The following is an 18,983-nucleotide window of genomic DNA, read 5'->3' as shown; positions in this document are numbered from 1 at the left end:
CAATATGAAAGATAAGGATTTTGTGCTTTTAGAGATGCCTCTAAACATTTGATTTCAGTGTCTGAATTACTGGGTAGACTTACCTACTTTGTAGTAAGAGATTTATCATCTCCCTTCCCCCCACTTTCGAAAAAGGGAAAAACTTCACAAAATCGTAGAAATAAAGAAGTTGTCACAGATATGTCAAAGAAATTAATTCATGGGACTAAATCATACTTCTGTAATTCCAGTGAAAACTACAGTACAATCCTGCTTGTCTGTTTTTCTAATCCTTTGCATTTGAACATTTTCAAGAATTTTTAGATGAATGTTTTTTACAAAAGCCATAGCCTTTATAAAGTGCAAAGTTAGAAAAAAAGACATTTATTACATTTTCTCTGGCGGATTTATTTTCAGTTATTATAAATTAAAGTTCTCTCATCTAAGAAGTATCAAATTCCTTTATGATCCCTTTATGGTTTTCATCCATCTTGTGATTCTCGTCTTTTCCATCGGGTATATACCTATAGTGAACCACTTTCATGTTCCTTTCTTTTAGGATGGATGTAAATGTTCTTGGTGATAGAGTTTCAATTTAAATAGATGTATTTACGCCATTAGTGAAGAAGTGACTCTTAAAATCACCAGGAAATCAATGATAATAGTTTGAAGACTTCCCTGATTGCTTTATAGCTGAAGATGATCTCTGTTTCCTGATCATTCTTGGACTTCTATATCTCCAGCTCTTTCTTCACACTTATCTCACTTTCTAATTTATTTTGTGGTTATTTTTCTTACTCACCCCTGCTAAGCCTCTCTATGATTTGAGGCTATAGATTATTTTTGATTCATTGTAATGTTCTTACACAAAGTGCAGCACAGTCCCTTTAGCCAGAAGGCACTCAATAAATATTTACTGAACAAGTAACTTTAGCATCTCCCCACATCTTGCCCTTAGAAGTCATTACAAGTTGATTTTAACTCCCAGAATCATTTTAGACCTAGGATTTCAAAAACATTATCAAACTGTGTTATCTAAAAATCTGACTCTCCCAATTTACTGCCATGTTCCTTCTGGTTGGTCTAGGTCAGCCTGTTTACTTTTATTATTTTGGTCTAATCATTTGTAGTATATTTCACTTTCAGAAGTATCCTGTTTCAGACCATAAATTATATGGACACCCTACATATGATGGTATAGTCCTCCTGGGAGGAAGGTCCAAAGAGCTCTTGCCAGTGGGTTCTTGACCTATCTGATAGGCCTTTGAGACATTCTTTTTTTTTTTTTAACTTATTGAAGTATAGTTGATTTACAATATTGTGTTAGTTTCAGTTGTACAACAAAGCGATTTTGGTTATACATATATGTATATATCTATATACTTTTTTAAAAATTCTTTTCCGTTACAGTTTATTACAAGAGACATTCTTAAATCAAGTCTAAGCCAGTTCCTGAATTGGCGAGTTGAGAACCCTGGGTTAGCATTTGAGATGTAGCTATATCTGGACTTCTTTCTTCAAAATGACCTGCCTTGGTCCCTATGTAGATCCGACTGTGTCATAGTCACTTATTCAATGTGAATGGGAAGAATAAATGGTGCCATCCTAGTCCTGTGCAATAAAAGATAACTAAGTTTTATTTTTTAAATTTAGGTTTATATTTTTATTTAGGTTTAATTTTACTATACTGCTTAAGCATTCTGATAATGCATTATTTTGAAACTTAGCATAACTGTTATTAGGTTATTCACTATACGTTAGCATATATTGGTCCTGGTGTGTTAAATATTTCATAGTAAATAGGAATTTTTTTCTTTTTGAAGGAAAATTTCTAACTTTTGTCACTGTCATGACTTAAAGTTGGGAGTAGTACTTTATTATTATAATGAATTAGGTTTTTTGTTTGTTTGTTTTTTTTGGCAGTACACGGGCCTCTCACTGTTGTGGCCTCTCCCATTGCGGAGCACAGGCTCTGGACGCGCAGGCTCAGCGGCCGTGGCTCACGGGCCCAGCCGCTCTGCGGCATGTGGGATCTTCCCGGACCGGGGCACGAACCCGCGTCCCCTGTATCAGCAGGCGGCCTCTCAACCACTGCGCCACCAGGGAAGCCCAATGAATTAGTTTTGAAAACATGTTTCAGTTTATCAGACTTGCATGGATTACTGTCACATTCTGGTGCAGAGCTGAGCGTTTGCCCCAGGCAGATTCATGGGCTGTAGTCAAAATCTTTTCATGAAGTATTGGCATAACATTTGGATAGACTGACAATAAAGATATTTTCTCTCTGTTTTTTTTTTTTTCAGGCATTTGACTATGAACAGAAAAAGTTATTAGCAACCAAAGGTATGTGACACGTTAATGATCTATACTTTGATTTTTTTTTCAGTAAACACATAAAAGGTTTTTCAGTGTTGATGTTGAACTGAGAAATTGGACCTTCATAAAAGGAATCCCAGAATGTTTACGTTCAAGTTGCACAAACTTTGTTGAGGTTGAGTAGATTAGCATTAGATCAATTAAAAATAATGTATCATTTTAAAGTTTACCACTACTTTGTATAAAATGTTTTATGAGGATATTTTAAGGCCTTTTGTGTTAAGAAATAATATTCAGTGATAATTTCTTTACATATATCAAAGAAACAATACTCATCAATATCTTATTTAAGAAATTCATTAAAAATACCAAGCATTTGTTTTATGTTCTGTTTTCCAAAGCTATGTTAAAGAAACCGGTGGTGACGGAGGTCAGAACACCCACAAATACCTGGAGTGGCCTCGGGTTTTCTAAATCCATGCCCGCTGAAACTATCAAGGAGCTGAGAAGGGCCAACCATGTGTCCTATAAGCCCACAATGACAACCACTTTTGAGGTTTGTAGAGTCATGCCCTACCTATTCTTCCTGTCTGTTCTCTCAGCAGAAGAGAACAATCTTCTCTCCTCTCCCATTCTCTATTTATATAAGGACAATCTATTAATGGTGATTTGTTTTCATTTCTATTCCTGTAAACGTATTGCTATGAAATTGATACAATCCAATATATTATGATCTTTTATGCGTCTTCTCTCACAGTTGTTGATCAGCTGTGAAGGAGGTGTAAATTTGGATAAACTTGTTTTTGTTAGGGGGAGAGTGTCATAAGTGATAGAGCAGGGCTGAGATTAAGCAAAGGACAGATGTAACATTCCATAAAAAATGTATAAAGAATCCCTTTATCCAAGGGTATCACTCGCAAGCCCACCATAGGAGGAAAAGGCAAGTATCCAACAACAAAAACAAGTTCTCAGATATGAGTTAAAAATTCAGTGTGTTCACATGTGCCAGGAACACAGCAGGAAGTATCACAAACGAGAGCTCCAAAAGGTTATGCTTCCTCGACGTTGGCTGTAGCTCAGAGTGAGACTGGGAAGCTGGTATCCTCACCACGTGGAGAAGAGATCCAGGGTTCCTTGCTTCTCAGCTAGGCTGTACGACTCACTCGGCAAGGCCTTTTCAGTTGGAGAGTGTCAGATTTTGGCTGTAAGCCTTTTGCGAGTGAGGTGGAGTTAGAGCACGTGCACACACACTACGGGTGAGGCTGTGCAAACTCAAACGTGGATGAAAATGATTAATCCAAGAATCACAGTGTTCAACCAGAACACTGTAGGCTGAAAAACAAATAGTGGTTAAGGGTTAGTCTAATAACTAGCATTTGTAGATTGACCTTCTTTTCTCCACCCGTTTTCTTTGTAATAAATTAGAATGTTGATGAAAGGCAGAAGCAAACATGACATTTTTTCCTTTGTCTCTCTGAGTCAGTGAAAAAGAAAATACTATTGAAATACTAAAAAGAACAGTCTCCTGTGAATTTCATTGTCAGACTTAAAGTAGCGACCTAGCTGGCTGTATTTAAAGATTGAAGTTACTGTCAGCAGCTAGAATGTAGGAACCATTGTGAAAAATTTGAGGCTCTAGGAGGTACACCCCTCTTTCTGCCATTGTAGCTTTGAGAGAAAATAAACATCTCCTTTCACTGGCAGAGACCTTAAAACTGCTGTGCTAATTCTTAGGCTTCCACTGATGTATTGAATACTGCAGGCTTCCATTCTGCTCACCCTCACCTTTGGTGGAGTGGAGTGTTAGGCGGTTGATTGTGTTTCTGTAGTTCCAGAGATGAAATATTTCACTTTAGAAATGCTAATTCACTTCTCTTCTCAAAGACCAGTAGTGTGACAGGTTGAAATGATGATCATTCTAATAACGTAGTTGTCAGGTGCAGGGGCTGTGGGGCCTGACAGCTACCACCGACACATGTACAGCTTTGATGAGTGACTTCACACCTCTGAGCCCATTTCCTCTTTGCAGTTGTTTCAGGATGATGTGGGAGAGGGCATCCAGTGCTCAGCGTGGTGTGCAGGAAGTTCTCAGCAATATTTAGCAGCTGCTGTTATTTCCACTGAAGAACTTTACCCCGAAGGAAACCAAGAGCCCAATGAAAGATGTGTTCATGTACATATATGAATGCTTATTGCTGGAAGTATTTCTGCACATTCAAACTAGATATGCGTTTTATATCCAAAGGAATACCTTAGAGTGTTACATGAACACATAATGTGCTAGTAATAATTATCAGATCACACTCATTTATTTTTTTGTGGGTTTATATGGTACACTTTCATCCACAAGCTTATTTGATACCTAGAAACTCCCAGTGAGGGAAAGGGGCCCAGATCAGTTAAGTGTCTTACTTGAGGTCATGGTAGTACTTGTCAGAGAGAGGACTTGAATTCATTTTACGAAGTTTCTTTATACTCCTCTTCCTAATGGTTTAACTCAAGAGGGTACGTAGCAAGGCAATATATAAATGCTCTAGAGCCATGTTATCGTACCTTAAAAGACATAGGAATCATTTGGGGTGCTTAAAAATGCGAATTCTTCCCCCAGGATCTCCACTCATCAGGGAGGGAGCCAGCAGGAACCAGTAATCCACATTTTCAGCCAAAGTCTAGTCTGTTTCTGACGCAGCCTCCCTTCTGGAAACAGTGCTCTACAGGGACGTAACATGAGGGGGATGGCACAGAAATCACGTCAGAAGCTGAAAGACTCTTCTGCTCTGGCACTTGTCCAAGGACAAGTAGACCACTTTCTGTGGGCAGGAACGTGCAGGGTCCTGACTCAGTGGCTGAATCCCCTCCTGTGGCTTTTCTTTGCTTTGGCTTTCTTGGGCTAGCCTGTTCTACCTTCCTGGCTAATGTCTAACAGCTCATTCACATTGAAAGGTAGGGGAGAGGATGTAACCAGCGAGATGAGTGCAAGGGCATTCACCACGTTACCTGCTTTTATTCACGGTCCCTTTAAACACTGCTGATGATGAAATATAACCAAGCTTTCTTAGGGAATGGTTCTAGATTCTTCCAGGTGTGTAGGACTTGAACTTTTCTTCATGCATCCGAAAGCCATTGAAAGGAGGTGAAAGGGCCCTTACACAGCGTGATCTGATATTCTGGAGCAGCTGCTATCTGCAGGTGCCTGCCCTTCTCTTTATTCTGTTATAGCTCAGAGGGATTAAAAACTGGGCAATTAGTGAAGATTGTTTCTTTGGGTTAGAACACAGGGACAGGGTTGGGTTGAGAAGGACCTGGGGAAAAGTGAAGAGAACTTAAACAATTTTTATTAAAAGATTGACCACATCTCTGCTTGTAGCACTATTTTTAAATTGGAGGGTAGCTAGAAACACTCTTTTTCCTTAATCTTTTCCAAAGAAAAACAAAACCAAATAGACAAGTAGAATGCTGCTCTAGAGAAGCACACTTAGCCAGTAGGTCCTGATGGGTGAGGGCTGTTCGGTGTGTTGGGATCAAGGCACGTGAGTTTCCTGCGCTGGGAAGCTTGCTTAAGGCAAGAAACCGAGGCTTTGAACATCTTGTTCAGATTTCTGAGAAGCCAGATTTGAGCAGTTGTTTCCAGTGTTAAGGCATTTTTGAGAAATTAGCCTTTTCCAAAGAGCTCCTTTAGAGAAGAAGTTAGGTAGCTTGAGGCTTATTTTTGTTTTCTTCAAGACTCAAAAGTATGACCCTATCCACTTGATGATATACTGGGACAGCAAAGGTCAAACAAAAGGCTACTTGACCTGCAATATTTTTGTCACATCAACAGAACTACAGAAGGTTTGGGATTTTCCTTTTCTTTTTGCTAGTCATCTCTTAAAGGCATTAGGAATGGTTACATATTCTCTGGAGCAAATAAAACCTGCATTGGGAATCAAAAAATGGTTTTTAATTTCCCCAGCACTAAGAGTAATGAGGTTGTCTGGTTATTGTAAGTCTTACAGACATAAGAGTGGAGGTGAGCTGCTCTTCGTGATACTCTAGTTAGTAGATAACGAAGTAATAAATGTCAAAAGATTATGTTTTACTTAATGTTTTTAGAAAACATCGTTTAGCCAGGTCTGATATAGCTGTGTGAATTAAATCAGCTTAGATCTCAGATGAGTGGTTTTTTTGTACTCAAAAAGAGTTTAGATACGGAAGTTTTAAAATATATAGAAATACTACATAATAATTCATTAATGCTTCTGGTAATTACCAATTTTGAGCATGTTCTTATTTCCCTTGCTTCATGGGATAGGTTGAAGTATAATGTTAAAGATGGTTTTAATTGAAAAAGGCCATTTATTTGGTCTTAGGAGCCTTCCTTTCCCTATGCCCCTTCCCACAGTTCAGCAAAGGGGATCCCATAGATGTTCGAAAAGGTATCTGTGAGATCCAGTATTCTGCAAATATTTATTATTAAGGACCTTCTGTGTTTCAGACACAATTCTAGACACTAGAGATACAATGCTTGAATATAGATTCTTCCTTTCATGGACAGAGCTTTCTTTTTGGTGGGTAGAAAGAAACATGTAACAAGTTAACAAGAAGGCATTAAGGAATAAAAGTCCCTGATAAATGTGAAACAGAGGCTGCTTTATATTGGGTAGTCTTCGCTGGCTTTAATGAGCAAATGATGTTTAAGGTAAGACCTAGATGGCAAGAAAGGGCCAGCCTCGTGAAGAGCTAGGAAAAGAGTATTAGGCCGGGGAAGTAGCTGGCATTATCATCTTGAAGCCAGAACAGACTGGTAAGTTCATGGAGCAGAAGGTGGGTGGGGTGGTGGAACACTGAAGATAAGGTTGGAGAGGGAGGCAGAGACTCAGTTACGGAGCACCGCAGCCCATGGTAAAGTACTAGAAAAGCATGGAAAGACTTTATACTCATGAGAGGCATGATTTTGTTCTAGTTTGCATTTAAAAAAAAACACCTAGTTGCTTCATGGAAAATGGATTATTGGGGTGGGAGGCAAGATAGAATCAAAATGTCCATTAAGGAGGCTATTGTTGACAGTCGTGGAGATGGAGAAAAGTAGGTAGATTTGGGGTATGTTTAGATATGACATTGATAAAAGTAACTGATAGATTGGATGTAGTGAGGGGAGGAGGAACGAATATGACTCTCTGAAGTTTGGCTTGAGCAACTGGATGGATGGTCGCCACTGAGATTTAGGAATTCTGGGAGAGGGGCGGGTTTGGGTGCAGCTGGGGAGATGGTCATCAACAATACGATTTCAAGCACTCTAAGTTTAAAATACCTGTGAGACAGTAAAATGGAGGTGTCAGATTGGCAGCTCTGTGATGCTGAATTTCAGTAGGGAATTCAAACCCAGAGGTAAAAATTTGAGTCATGGCTGTTGTTAAGCCTTGACAGAGGTTGCGATTACTGATTACTCAAGGAGAAAGTGTAGAGCGAGATGATAGGAATGCGGGGACCAAGTCCCAGGGTAATCTGACATTTGGAGTAGAAAAGGGGAGGAAGATCCTACAATGGCTACAGTGAGGTAGGTAGAAAGCCTCCAGAGTGGTGTTACGCTGCCCTGAAGAAAGAAGCATTACAGCCCCGTACGGTCAGCTGTGGTTATGCTGCTGCGGGATTGAATTAAGTGAGTTTAGTGACCTGAAGAGTAAATGATTCTCTTGGAATTACCCAGTAAACATAAAACTTTTAGAACCAGAGAATCTTAACTTTAATACTGTAGATATAGTACAAAGTATGGTACCTGTAATACAGTGATTAAATAAATGAATAAAGAATGAGTAAATGCAAGTTCAGTGCAAACTGTGATATCTTTTAAATTACTATTTTTATTTTGATTTGGGGGAATTAAAAAAGTTAAAATTTCCAGGTACTTGTAATTTGTTGGAGAGATCATGCACTTATTTGAATGAGAGTTAACACAGGACATAATGCCAGATTCCTCTCCACCCTTCCACTCTTGTGAGCCTGGGAGCTCGATTCCTGTCAAAGCATTGGGTGTAGCTGCCCCGCTTCCCTACTGGTCCTGTGTGATACAAGGCAGAGAATCTCTGCTATACCAGATGGAGGATTTGCCTTGTTCCCCAAAATAGGAATCCTCTAAATCTTACAGGAATGAATCTTTATACTGGGGGCTCTCAGAACTCCTCTGGGCGCCCTCATCATCAGCTCCCTCATAATGAAGGAAAAACACTTCACTGTGTATTTCTAAGTGTCCTTGGTAGCTGGAAGACAAAGACTATAGACAGGTCCCATAGCCTCTTCTTGAGAATCAGCATTCGTGGGTAACTGCATTGGCCAGCAATCGAAATAAATGATAAGTGGTCTAATGTGTATTCTTTTCTCCTCCCACCCCGGGAAACCTACCTTATTAAACATTTCCTTATCTGGCTTTGATTGTTTTCAGGGTTCATCAATGTCCCTCTCGAGGTCCAACAGTCGTGAACACCTGGGAAGTGGAAGCGAATCTGATAACTGGAGAGACCGAAATGGAATAGGACCCGCAAGTCATAGTGAATTTGCAGCTTCTATTGGCAGCCCCAAGCGTAAACAGAACAAATCAAGTGAGCTTTGACTTTTCATCATACTTTTCGATGTCATCAGCTTGGAATTTGTTTAGCTGGTTTAGGGTAATGTTCGAGTATCAACTCCGGACTCTAGGCCTTCAAGTGTTTTGGATTACTCACAGGCCACCTCTTCTGAGAAGCCTTCCCTGTTTTTTTCCAGTGAAGCAGGGCACATCGTTCTCTGCTTTCACTGCATTTTGTATATGCTTTCATTTTAGCATTTGTCGTACTGAAGTACAATTACTTACTTACATAACTGTCTTTTCCTGTAGAATTTGAGCTCCACAGGTCAGGGACTACATTCATGCAATAAACACTTATTTAAGTGCCCATGTGCCGAGCATTCTTTTAGGCTGTGCCTTCTTCCTTTTTTCTTAATTGAAATACAGTTGGTGTACAATATCATGTTAGTTTCAGGTGTACTGCCTAGTGATTTTACGTTTGCAGGCATTATGAAATGATCGCCACGATAAGTCTAGTAACTGTTTGTTTCTGTACAGGTATTACAATATTACTGACCATATTCCTTACGCTGTGTGTGTCACTCCTGTAGCTTATTTATTTTATAACTAAGGAGGTTTGCACCTCTTAATCCCCTTCATCTCACTCCCACCCCCACTTCCCCTCTGGCAACCACCCTTTGTTCTCTGTATCTGTGAGTCTGTTTTCACTTTGTTTTGTTTTTGTCTTTGGATTCCACATATGAGTGAGATCATACAGCATTTGCCTTTCTCTTTCTGACTTACTTCACTTACCAAAATACCCTCTAGATCCCTCCAAGTTGTCGCACATGGCAAGATTTCATTTTCTTTTATGACTAATATTCCATTGTGTGTGTGTGTGTGTGTGTGTGTGTGTGTATATATATATATACACACACACACACACCACCTTTTCTTTATCCGTTCATCTGTTGATGGACACTTAGGTTGCATTCATATCTTGACTGTTGCAAATAATGCTGCAGTGGACATAGGGTGCATATATCCTTTTGAATTAGTGTTTTGTTTTCTTTGGGTAAATAGAAGTGAAATTGCTGGATATGGCAATTCTATTTTTAATTTTTTGAGGAATCTCCATACTGTTTCCCATAGCGTCTTCATCAATTTACAATCCCACTAACAGGAGGCTGTGCCTTCTTTCTTAACTTATTATTTCTTCTCAGATGTCTAACAGTGTCTGACACCTAGCAGGTGCTTGGTAAGTGTTTGTGGAATGAATATACGAATGAGTCATGCACACACAAACATCAGAATGATGTGGAAAAGGCAGGGATGTAAAGGAGTTGAGCAGAATGTGATCAAATTAGTATCTTAGACAATAGAAGTCTGCCCAGTCACCTTTGGCTACCAACGGTGAACAGCAAGATTTTTCAAGATGACAAGATGTAGCTAACTGAAAGTATCAGGGAAAAAAACGTTTAAAGCATAGGCTTTGAACAAATATGATTAAGATGCAGCACGAGTCCAGTGGCTGTGTCTGTAACAGCACCCACATGTCTGTATAAATAGGTAAACAGACAAGAACTGACACAGTAATCACAAGATATTCCCCTAATGCCTTATTTCAGGGTTTTTGATGAATCTGGACTCCTGAAACACATACCCTGGAGTATTTGAAGAATACTTGGAGAAAGGCAATCTAAATGAGCCTAGTAAACAGTAACAGCCAGTTGTTACCATCAATCAAGTGGGCCATGTTGTCAAGAGTATCAGATTTGAAAAGACCAGTCATGGGGTCGGCCAAGTCTAAATAAGAAAGCATGGTCAACTCTTTCATTCCCAGGCGTACTGTCAGTAGTATCCTGGAGTCTTCCTGTTAGTCCTGGGCTAGGTCCTCTACTGCTGACAGGACAATGGAGCTGAGAGGCAGGCTGGTGCCAGGTGCACATCTCGGGGTGGAAATGATCTCCGTTTTATATTCCAGCATCAATTAGCTTTGCGCCTCTCTTCTTCTATCTTTATCCCCTTTCCCTGCACTGGATCCTGGATGATTAAAATTGACTGTGTGACTTAGCTGCATTGAAATTCAGGATTAGGGTTAAGATAGGGGATTCATTAATTAAAAAAGATTGATTAAAAAAGCACTGTTCCTTGGCCTTTGTCCGATGTTTTAAGAGCCTAGGGAGTTAAAAGAGAATATGGATACTATAAGTAGTTAAGATGAGAAGAAATGTAAAAAAAAGTTGTGTACCATAATAAATATTTATCACTGAGAATATTTTAAAATATTTTTTCACTTTTTGCTGATCTCTTTGCTTAACTCAACGTATATAAATTATCATCATTTAAACAAGTAATCAATGTAAAGATATTTTACCCTGTCTTTGTACTGTCTTTAAATACGGTGTGTGGCATTTCACACTTAGAGTGCATTTTTAATCCACACTAGCACATTCTAGGTGCTCAATAACCACATGTTGCCAATGGCTAGTGTACTAAACAACAAAGCTTTAGAAAAGTTTGCTTGACACCCATGTCAAGGTCACCCATGTCAAGGTCACCAATGTCTAGGTTTTCTCTGGGTATCCCTGTTTCACCAGTTGTTCCACTGTAATTCCTCAGTAACTCCCTCTTTTTTTTTTTTTGCCTCGAAGAAAGTAAATTTAGCATTCGGACAGTAAATTATGTGGTCAGCCTGACAGTAACCTCCGTGTTGTCAAGTCCAGTGGTCACTCCAGTGTGCTCATCATACTCTGCTTTGTGTCACCCTCAAACCGGTACCTCACTGGTCATTCCTCCTCAATCTTTTTTGGTGACTCTGGGGCCTTACCTTCAATTGGTGGAGTGTTCCAGGGCTCAGCGCATCAGGGCTTGGTCCTGGGTCCTTTTCGCTACACATTCTTCCTACAAGAGATAAAATACCTGTTTTTAAAAGAAAGAGAAACCTTATCAAGAAATTCCTTCTGGGCTTCCCTGGTGGTGCAGTGGTTGAGAGTCCGCCTGCCGATGCTGGGGACGTGGGTTCGTGCCCCGGTCCGGGAGGATCCCACATGCCACAGAGCAACTGAGCCCGTGAGCCATGGCCACTGAGCCTGCGTGTCGCAACGGGAGAGGTCGCAACAGTGAGAGGCCCGCGTACCGCAAAAAAAAAGAAAAAAAAAGAAATTCCTTCCCGTTGAAACATATGTAGGATTTCTCAATTGGGAGATGAAAACAACCGGAGAAAGTGATTTAGTGGCACCCAGTGCAATGCAGAACAAAATTCTTAGATTTGCTGAATGCACTGATCCCAGAGGAGACTAGATGGATCTGATACCTAGGTGAGTGTCCTCTGCCCGCATCAATCTGGGAACCCCCCTGAAGCTGCACCTTTAGTATAAGAGAACAGAATTTCCACATGGATGAGGGTCAGTTGTTGGTCAGGGTGGTAGGAATGGCTGCATGACTCTGCTAGATTCTCCAAAGCAGCTCCTGAAGAGTGTTTGAAAATTTGGTCAGGTACTTGGTGTGGCTCACTAGTCTGTCACCCAGCTTTGCATGTCCTTGGGTCTGAGAACCAAAGACAACATGGAGAAATCTTTGCCCACCAGATCAGTAGCAGAGCCAAGGCAAAGCTCGGCATGGCTGTCTTAGAATTTCCCCCAGATGGATTTGTTTTTGTTGTAAGTTAAATCCAGGAACTCCAGCATCATTCTTTTCATTCATATGTTACTCTTAATTTTGGAAACTCTCTATTTCATGAACTCACTGCCCAATTATGTTTGAGGGAAATGAGATTTATATGTGATAATATCATAGTATTTATTTGACCACAGAAAAGCACAAGTGTGGATACAGAGGGCCAGCCTGCATCTAACAGGAGCCTGTAACTTTCCTTACCTTTATTGTGTCCTAGGGGTCCTGCTTCCACTTCCTCGTTTAATTAACATCAAATCAGTTGTGAAGAGCCAATGTTCCTGAATGCTCAGGGAGAATATGCTTAATGATTATTAACTACGGAGGCCCTGTTGCCGAATTGCTCCCTCCCAAGTGTAACCTTTTAAATGGGGAGAGCCTCCCTGAAAGCCATAACCAGCATTTCCTTAATGAAAAGCCAGTGTTTCAGTAAAGGACTGCTGCGTTTCTGCAGTTACTGGTCTGTTCAGCCCAAAACACTGAATCTGAACTATTTGAGTGATTAAAACTTTTAATTAAACCATGCTCTCCCTGGGCATTTACACTTCAGGCCTGTCTTTCCTCTGCCTTTCAGCGGAGCACTATCTCAGCAGTAGCAATTACATGGACTGCATTTCCTCGCTGACAGGAAGCAATGGCTGTAACCTGAACAGCTCTTTCAAAGGCTCTGACCTCCCTGAGCTCTTCAGCAAACTGGGCCTGGGCAAATACACAGACGTCTTCCAGCAACAAGAGGTCGGTGGTTATTTATTTATCTTCCCAGGCATCTTTGTTTTGGTTGTGTGTGTGATGACTTCTAGAATGAAATCACTCATTTATCTATGACTGTGTTTTCGCTGAGCATTTATTCAAGTCTCATAGCTTATTTTTGCTTCCAAGGAAATTGTCGCCATCTTATTTCTTATTTAGTGCAACTGGTAAACACAGGATCGCAGAAATGTAGGAAGCTGTGTTTGCAAAAACACCTTCATCAGTTTTAGCTAAAAGACCTAATGAGTGTCTTGATTTATAGGAACTTTTGATTCACAAATTCCCTAAGGTCAGCAATAACTCTATATTTAATCAGATTTTACTCTTTCATCTGTTCTTATTTTTATTTGTGGCACTCAAAAGTAAATAACAGCGTCTGAGATAAATAACTATGGTTGTTTGTGACACCATCCTAATCATGTTACTGAAGTTCTCACAGAAGATAATGCACTTTTCATACATGTTAACTTATTCATTAATTTACTGTTTGGGTTTTGCCTGAACTGAGGCAGAACTAAGATGTCTTCTGAAACATCTCTACCGTGGATTTTGGCCAGACTGATCAGCTGTGGCTGTGACGCACTGGCATAAAGAAGAGAGCCCCTAAGTGTGGTTCTTTCTAATTGTGTTGTCATATTACCAGGGCACAGCTAACTCAAGGCAACAGAAAGTTAGAATAGTTCTCTAAATGTATCTGCTTTTCAAGTCCTGACATGGTCCAAGTTTCATGCTAGTTCATGCTAGTTCATGGGCTTCATTTCATGTTAGATTACATGCCAGTAATTCCCTGGCATGAATCAATCAGTAAATAATCTAAGATTTTTATTATAAGGCACTTTATATCATAAATCTAATGTATTGCCCATAACTTAAGTTTAATTGCTGAACTTATTTGTTCTTTAACACCAAGAAAAATGTTATCATGTGTATTTTGGACTTTAGGACAATGATTTTGTTTTCTCTTCCCTAAACCTAAATTAGTGTTCATGTAACCAAGGATTTTCTAAGTTGAATAACACGTTCATCATCAGTGCATTAAAGAACTGCATTTACTTATTTAGTCTTCCTGGTTAGATGCAGGTGGCTGATTGAGAAGCTCAGGGCTGAGGTATTTTAACTTGCTCTTGCACAGAAGGTTTTAGAAGTAAGTGACTAGATGTTATTCAGTGATATTCTGGGTTTGCTTTAAATCTCTATTTCCTATTTGAAGAAGCATAGAAATTTATTATGGGTACTTCTTATCTAGTTACTTCAAAAAGGAAGACGACGTGATAATATAAAGTCAGACTGGCTTCATCTAATATTAACTGGAGCAGGGGTCAGTGAACTGCAGCCTGCAGACCTGCTGCCTAATTTTGTAAATAAAGTTTCCTTGGAACACAGCCACACTAACTCAATTGCCTCATATTGCCTGTGGCTGCTTTCAAGCTAAACCAGCAGAGTTGAGTAGTTGCAACAGAGACAGGATGCCCACTAACCCTAAAATAGTTATTCTCTGGCCCTTTAAAAAGAGTTTGAGGATCCCTGAAATAGTCTCCACTGGACAGAATTTCTAAAAAACATAGCTCTAGATTTGTGATAAATGGTAAATGAAAAGGTTTTTCAAGATCTGGATGTAACCTTCAAAATCAAAACAGAAAATTTCAAATTAATTTCTATATAATTTGAATAAAAAGTATATTTTACTGTTTTCAGGTTTGTTGAAATTTGGTACTATTCCCTTTATGTAGGATATTTTCTCATATACAGATATGACTTAACAAGAATCCCCCATTAAGTAACCTTGTGAGATTTAATATATTGTAACCAGGATGAAATTTATTTAGCAACTTTCACAGATGATATGTCTGTATTCATTATTACTAACTGTAGCTGCCAACTATCTTACCCCTTTGGTGGGCACATTGCATTATATCTAAGATCATATTTGAGGCCCAAAACAACCCTGTGAGGTATATAGGATTGTCAACTCTCAGTGCCCACAACTAGTAATGGCAGAGTCAGAACCTGAACCCAAGTCTCTCTGGCTTCAGAGCCCATTGCCTTTCTGTTCCTCACACAGTCTTCACAAGGAACGGTGGGATTCTTGGGCTACTTCCCCTCACACATTGTTGCCAGGAAGTACATTTATACTGTTGCTAGAAATACTTCATGTATGCCACTTTCAGAGATAGTCTGCTGGGTTAAGCAAAGTGAGTCATGGGTCTGAGGTAGACTGTGAATTCTGCTATCATTTTTATGTAGAACACAATGGAAGATACCCTTTATGGTATTTTATTATTCAGTCTCTTTTTATGGAGATATACTTAACCAAGTCAGAATCTAAAACTAAGAATTATTTTCTCTCTTCTGGACAAGTATGTATTCTTCCTTTCATCAGATCACAAAACTGTGCAATTTCTGTTTCCCTTTTTGCCCTGGCTGCCAGGATGCTAAGACCTTAGGATGCCTAAGTTTATATCTCCATGGCAGTAAATCACTGGCTTAGATTAAGTCTTCTGCTAGAATCATCACTTTCATTTTACCACCTTTATTACTTAACTCTTGTCCCTTAGGTTTGTATTGTCCTCACCATTCTTTTTTGAAAGTAGGCAGAGCGTAATTAATAAATAAAATAAGCATAGCAATGAGTAGAATTTATGCTGAAGAAGAAAGATACTTAATATATTGATTATAGATGACTTGTTCACCCACAGATCGATCTTCAGACGTTCCTCACTCTCACAGATCAGGATCTGAAGGAGCTGGGAATTACAACTTTCGGTGCCAGGAGGAAAATGCTGCTTGCAATCTCAGGTGAATAGAAATGTTCTTGTTCATATTTTAAAGTCTGAAGAACCTCTGTCGTTGGTCTCCAGCCAGTGGGGCTGGTTCTGCCCATCAACCCCTTGCTTACTACCTGGCAGCTTTGGGGTTGTGGTTTCAGAGTGTTTCCCACTAACAGTGTGACAAGAACACGCCCACTGCTTTGTCAAGGCATTGCCTGAAAACCTGCTTTGACAGCGTCTTTCCTTAAAACAGATCTCTTTGGAAAGATCTAACCAAAACTGCCCTTTGCAGAACGTGGGGATGAGGGAGCAGTTTAATTCTCCATTGTGCGGTTGTATTAAGCAATGATCATTGCGTTCATTAATAATTATTCTGGACTGGCTGTCACGCTTTAAATGCATGTGTTCCTGCATAGCAGCTGAGATCATTGCACCAGAGAAAAAGAGAATTGGTATTTCTTGTCTTAATGCTTTTTAACTTTACCCCAAGTTTTTTTTTTTTTTTTTTGGCGGTACGCGGGCCTCTCACCGTTGTGGCCTCTCCCGTTGCGGAGCACAGGCTCCGGACGCGCAGGCTCAGCGGCCATGGCTCATGGGCCCAGCCGCTCCGCGGCATGTGGAATCTTCCCGGACTGGGGCACGAACCTGTGTCCCCTGCATCGGCAGGCGGCCTCTCAACCACTGCGCCACCAGGGAAGCCCTACCCCAAGTTTTAATAGAATTTGTGAGTCACAGAAGAGGGTAGTATCGTAAAAGTAGTCACAGAATGAAGGAAAGTCTGAAGGTCTGCCTCCCAGACCACCGCCTTTGTGCATCTTTTGCATGTTCTAAGAAAATGCTCTATACATATTTACTAGGTACCTCCCACGTGGAAGGAATGGGCAGATGATGAGTTGGCAAATACATAACAATGTACCTCAAAAAGGTGTTTAGATATGAGGAAGGAATCTGGGGGGCAGAAAAATGAGGTTACTTTTTGAAGTCTTTCTGATCAAGTTCATGAATGCCAGTTTTATATGTGTGCCAGTCTCTCAGAAAGACAGAGCCAAACGTCAGGTGTGGTGAGAAAATGACGTTGCTTTTCAAAACACTGAATATGTAGGCTATGCTTTTATGCGGCCAGCAGTGGCATCCAACCGGTGAAAGCCCTTTCTAAACAGCATTCGCTAATTGAACCATCAAACTAAAAGCCTCGGTGGTTTTCCGTTTTCTTTCAGCAGCAGATTGCGCTTGCATTATTTTATAGCAGCTGATCAGCGCCGCCCACCTCCCCACAGGAAATCGTATATATCTGAAGCAGATATAAGCCTTGAAATAGTAGCCTTGAAATAGGTGCAGAGATTCAGCCATTGAGCAGCCCGTTAGGCTTCTGTATGGATAGAGTCCTGCACACATCAGTTTGTGAAGTCTTCCTCCACCCTATATACCCAAGCGGCTGCATTGATGGTGCTCCACAGGGCAGCCACTGCTTCCTGTTCACTCATCAGATCAGCTTGGTTATAGTGGAAAGAACGCTATATTCACATAAGGAGATCTGAGATTTGCCTCTCCAAGTCATGTACCCTTGGGTGAGTTTGCAAACCTCTTTTGGTTGTGGTTTCTTAACTGTGAAGGTGGATTGGAGTAGATGATTGTGTAAGGTCACCTTCCATTTCTAAAATCTGTCCTTCCATGTGGTATATCATCAGGCACAGTGAAAATAACCTACAGTTTTAATGATATGTATTATTATTGTTCTTTTTTTTTTTTTTTTTTTTTTTACTATCTGTGGCAATAGGATGTTTTCAACTTCTTTACCCTAAAGCTCAGTCTCAGAGGGTTACTTCTGGATCCAAATTAACTTTATATATTTTTACATTATTTTATTAATTTGAAAATGGAATTGATATACTACTTGAAATTTTATTAACTCAATCACCATGTCTATACTGTTAAAATATGTCTATGGGGCCGCACACTTATACCACAGAAGTGTATGTTTCAGAACTCCATAATCTTTCACTAGAGATTTGTGGAATATCCGTGACAGTACAATGAAAATTAAGTCTTTTCTTTGTGTACCAACCCAATTCCAAACTCTCTAAAGCTTCCAGCAACAAGCAGATATCTCTAAATATTTTCATAGATTCCAAGTGGATCTTCAGTACTTTTACTCTGGGATACATTGGTGATATATTCTAGGTGGGTTTTGGAGAGTAGAGTGCAAAAACGGGAGGGGTTTTGAGTCCTCGTTTAAAAGAATGTTTTCTCTAATCATCATCTTCAATGTGTTCTTTTGAGGTTATATCCTATTTCTATAGGCTGCCTCTCTCAGTGAGGTTCACAGGTCCTCTTGCTTTTAAAGGGAATTAGAGACTTTGAATAAGATGCCTTATGAATGCTCTGTACAGTGGGAAGTATTTGATTATTTAAGGATGATTTTGCCTTACTTTGTTGAAGTGCATTTGTTTGAACTTGGTAAATCATTTTCTCTGCAAGGAATAAGTTTTTATTGAGAAACCCTTCATCAAAAAGCTTCTTTTTCCAGTTCAATTCCTCTGATAACAAAGACATTCATTTAAAGTCTCAGAATACTTCATTTCCAGGTAGAGGCAGGATATCAGGTCAGCCTTGACTTAGGTTTGTCTTGTGGTTACATAGTTTGGTTAGATACAGAGTTTGCTCAAACTACTTTTTAAAATTTTGTAGATTTTTAACTGAAAATCGGAGTTGTTCTTTCAGTATAAGGTTTTGGTTTGCTTTTAATCTTGGGCCAGAAGACATTTATTTTAATGTTATAGGAGGAGATGAGATTTATCTCTGATAGGAATGAACCAGAGAAAAAATTTCATCTTTTTTTCAAATCCACGATTTTTTGAAAATTCATGGATTTCTGAGTATTTTAGTGATTGGTTAACTAAATGTACAGGGACTCAGTGAAAGGAAGTTTAGCATCCTGTTGACAGGCTTTCCGCCACAGCCTCAGGCAGATCTAA

The 18,983-nt window shown here is 39.7% G+C and overlaps 1 protein-coding gene and 1 long non-coding RNA gene across 7 annotated transcripts in view; one reads left to right on the top strand and one right to left on the bottom strand.

The window, feature by feature from the left end:
• The window catches only part of LOC132593625 (uncharacterized), a 475,128-nt gene that overhangs the window by 68,537 nt on the left and 387,608 nt on the right, over nt 1-18,983 (bottom strand). For 5 of the 6 annotated variants that reach the window (XR_009559337.1, XR_009559340.1, XR_009559339.1 and 2 more), the window contains exons 5-6: nt 11,646-11,719; nt 8,674-8,755 (exon numbers count right to left, since the gene is read on the bottom strand). This is a non-coding gene — a long non-coding RNA (uncharacterized lncRNA). Of the gene's footprint in view, nt 1-1,239; nt 3,628-8,673; nt 8,756-11,645; nt 11,720-18,983 lie in introns of those variants that run through there. The other variant, XR_009559338.1, reaches the window with a different exon arrangement.
• BICC1 (BicC family RNA binding protein 1) overlaps nt 1-18,983 on the top strand; it is a 295,894-nt gene that overhangs the window by 273,741 nt on the left and 3,170 nt on the right. The window contains exons 16-20 of the mRNA XM_060286347.1: nt 2,283-2,322; nt 2,697-2,851; nt 8,714-8,870; nt 13,065-13,225; nt 15,937-16,036. Coding sequence (XP_060142330.1) covers nt 2,283-2,322; nt 2,697-2,851; nt 8,714-8,870; nt 13,065-13,225; nt 15,937-16,036 — 613 coding nt within the window. The remainder of the gene's footprint in view (nt 1-2,282; nt 2,323-2,696; nt 2,852-8,713; nt 8,871-13,064; nt 13,226-15,936; nt 16,037-18,983) is intronic.

Source organism: Globicephala melas, chromosome 16 (assembly GCF_963455315.2).
Source record: "Globicephala melas chromosome 16, mGloMel1.2, whole genome shotgun sequence".
NCBI classification, from domain to species: Eukaryota; Metazoa; Chordata; class Mammalia; order Artiodactyla; family Delphinidae; genus Globicephala; species Globicephala melas.
Note: the sequence above shows the minus strand (reverse complement) of the source record. Positions and strands in the feature narration are given on the sequence as shown.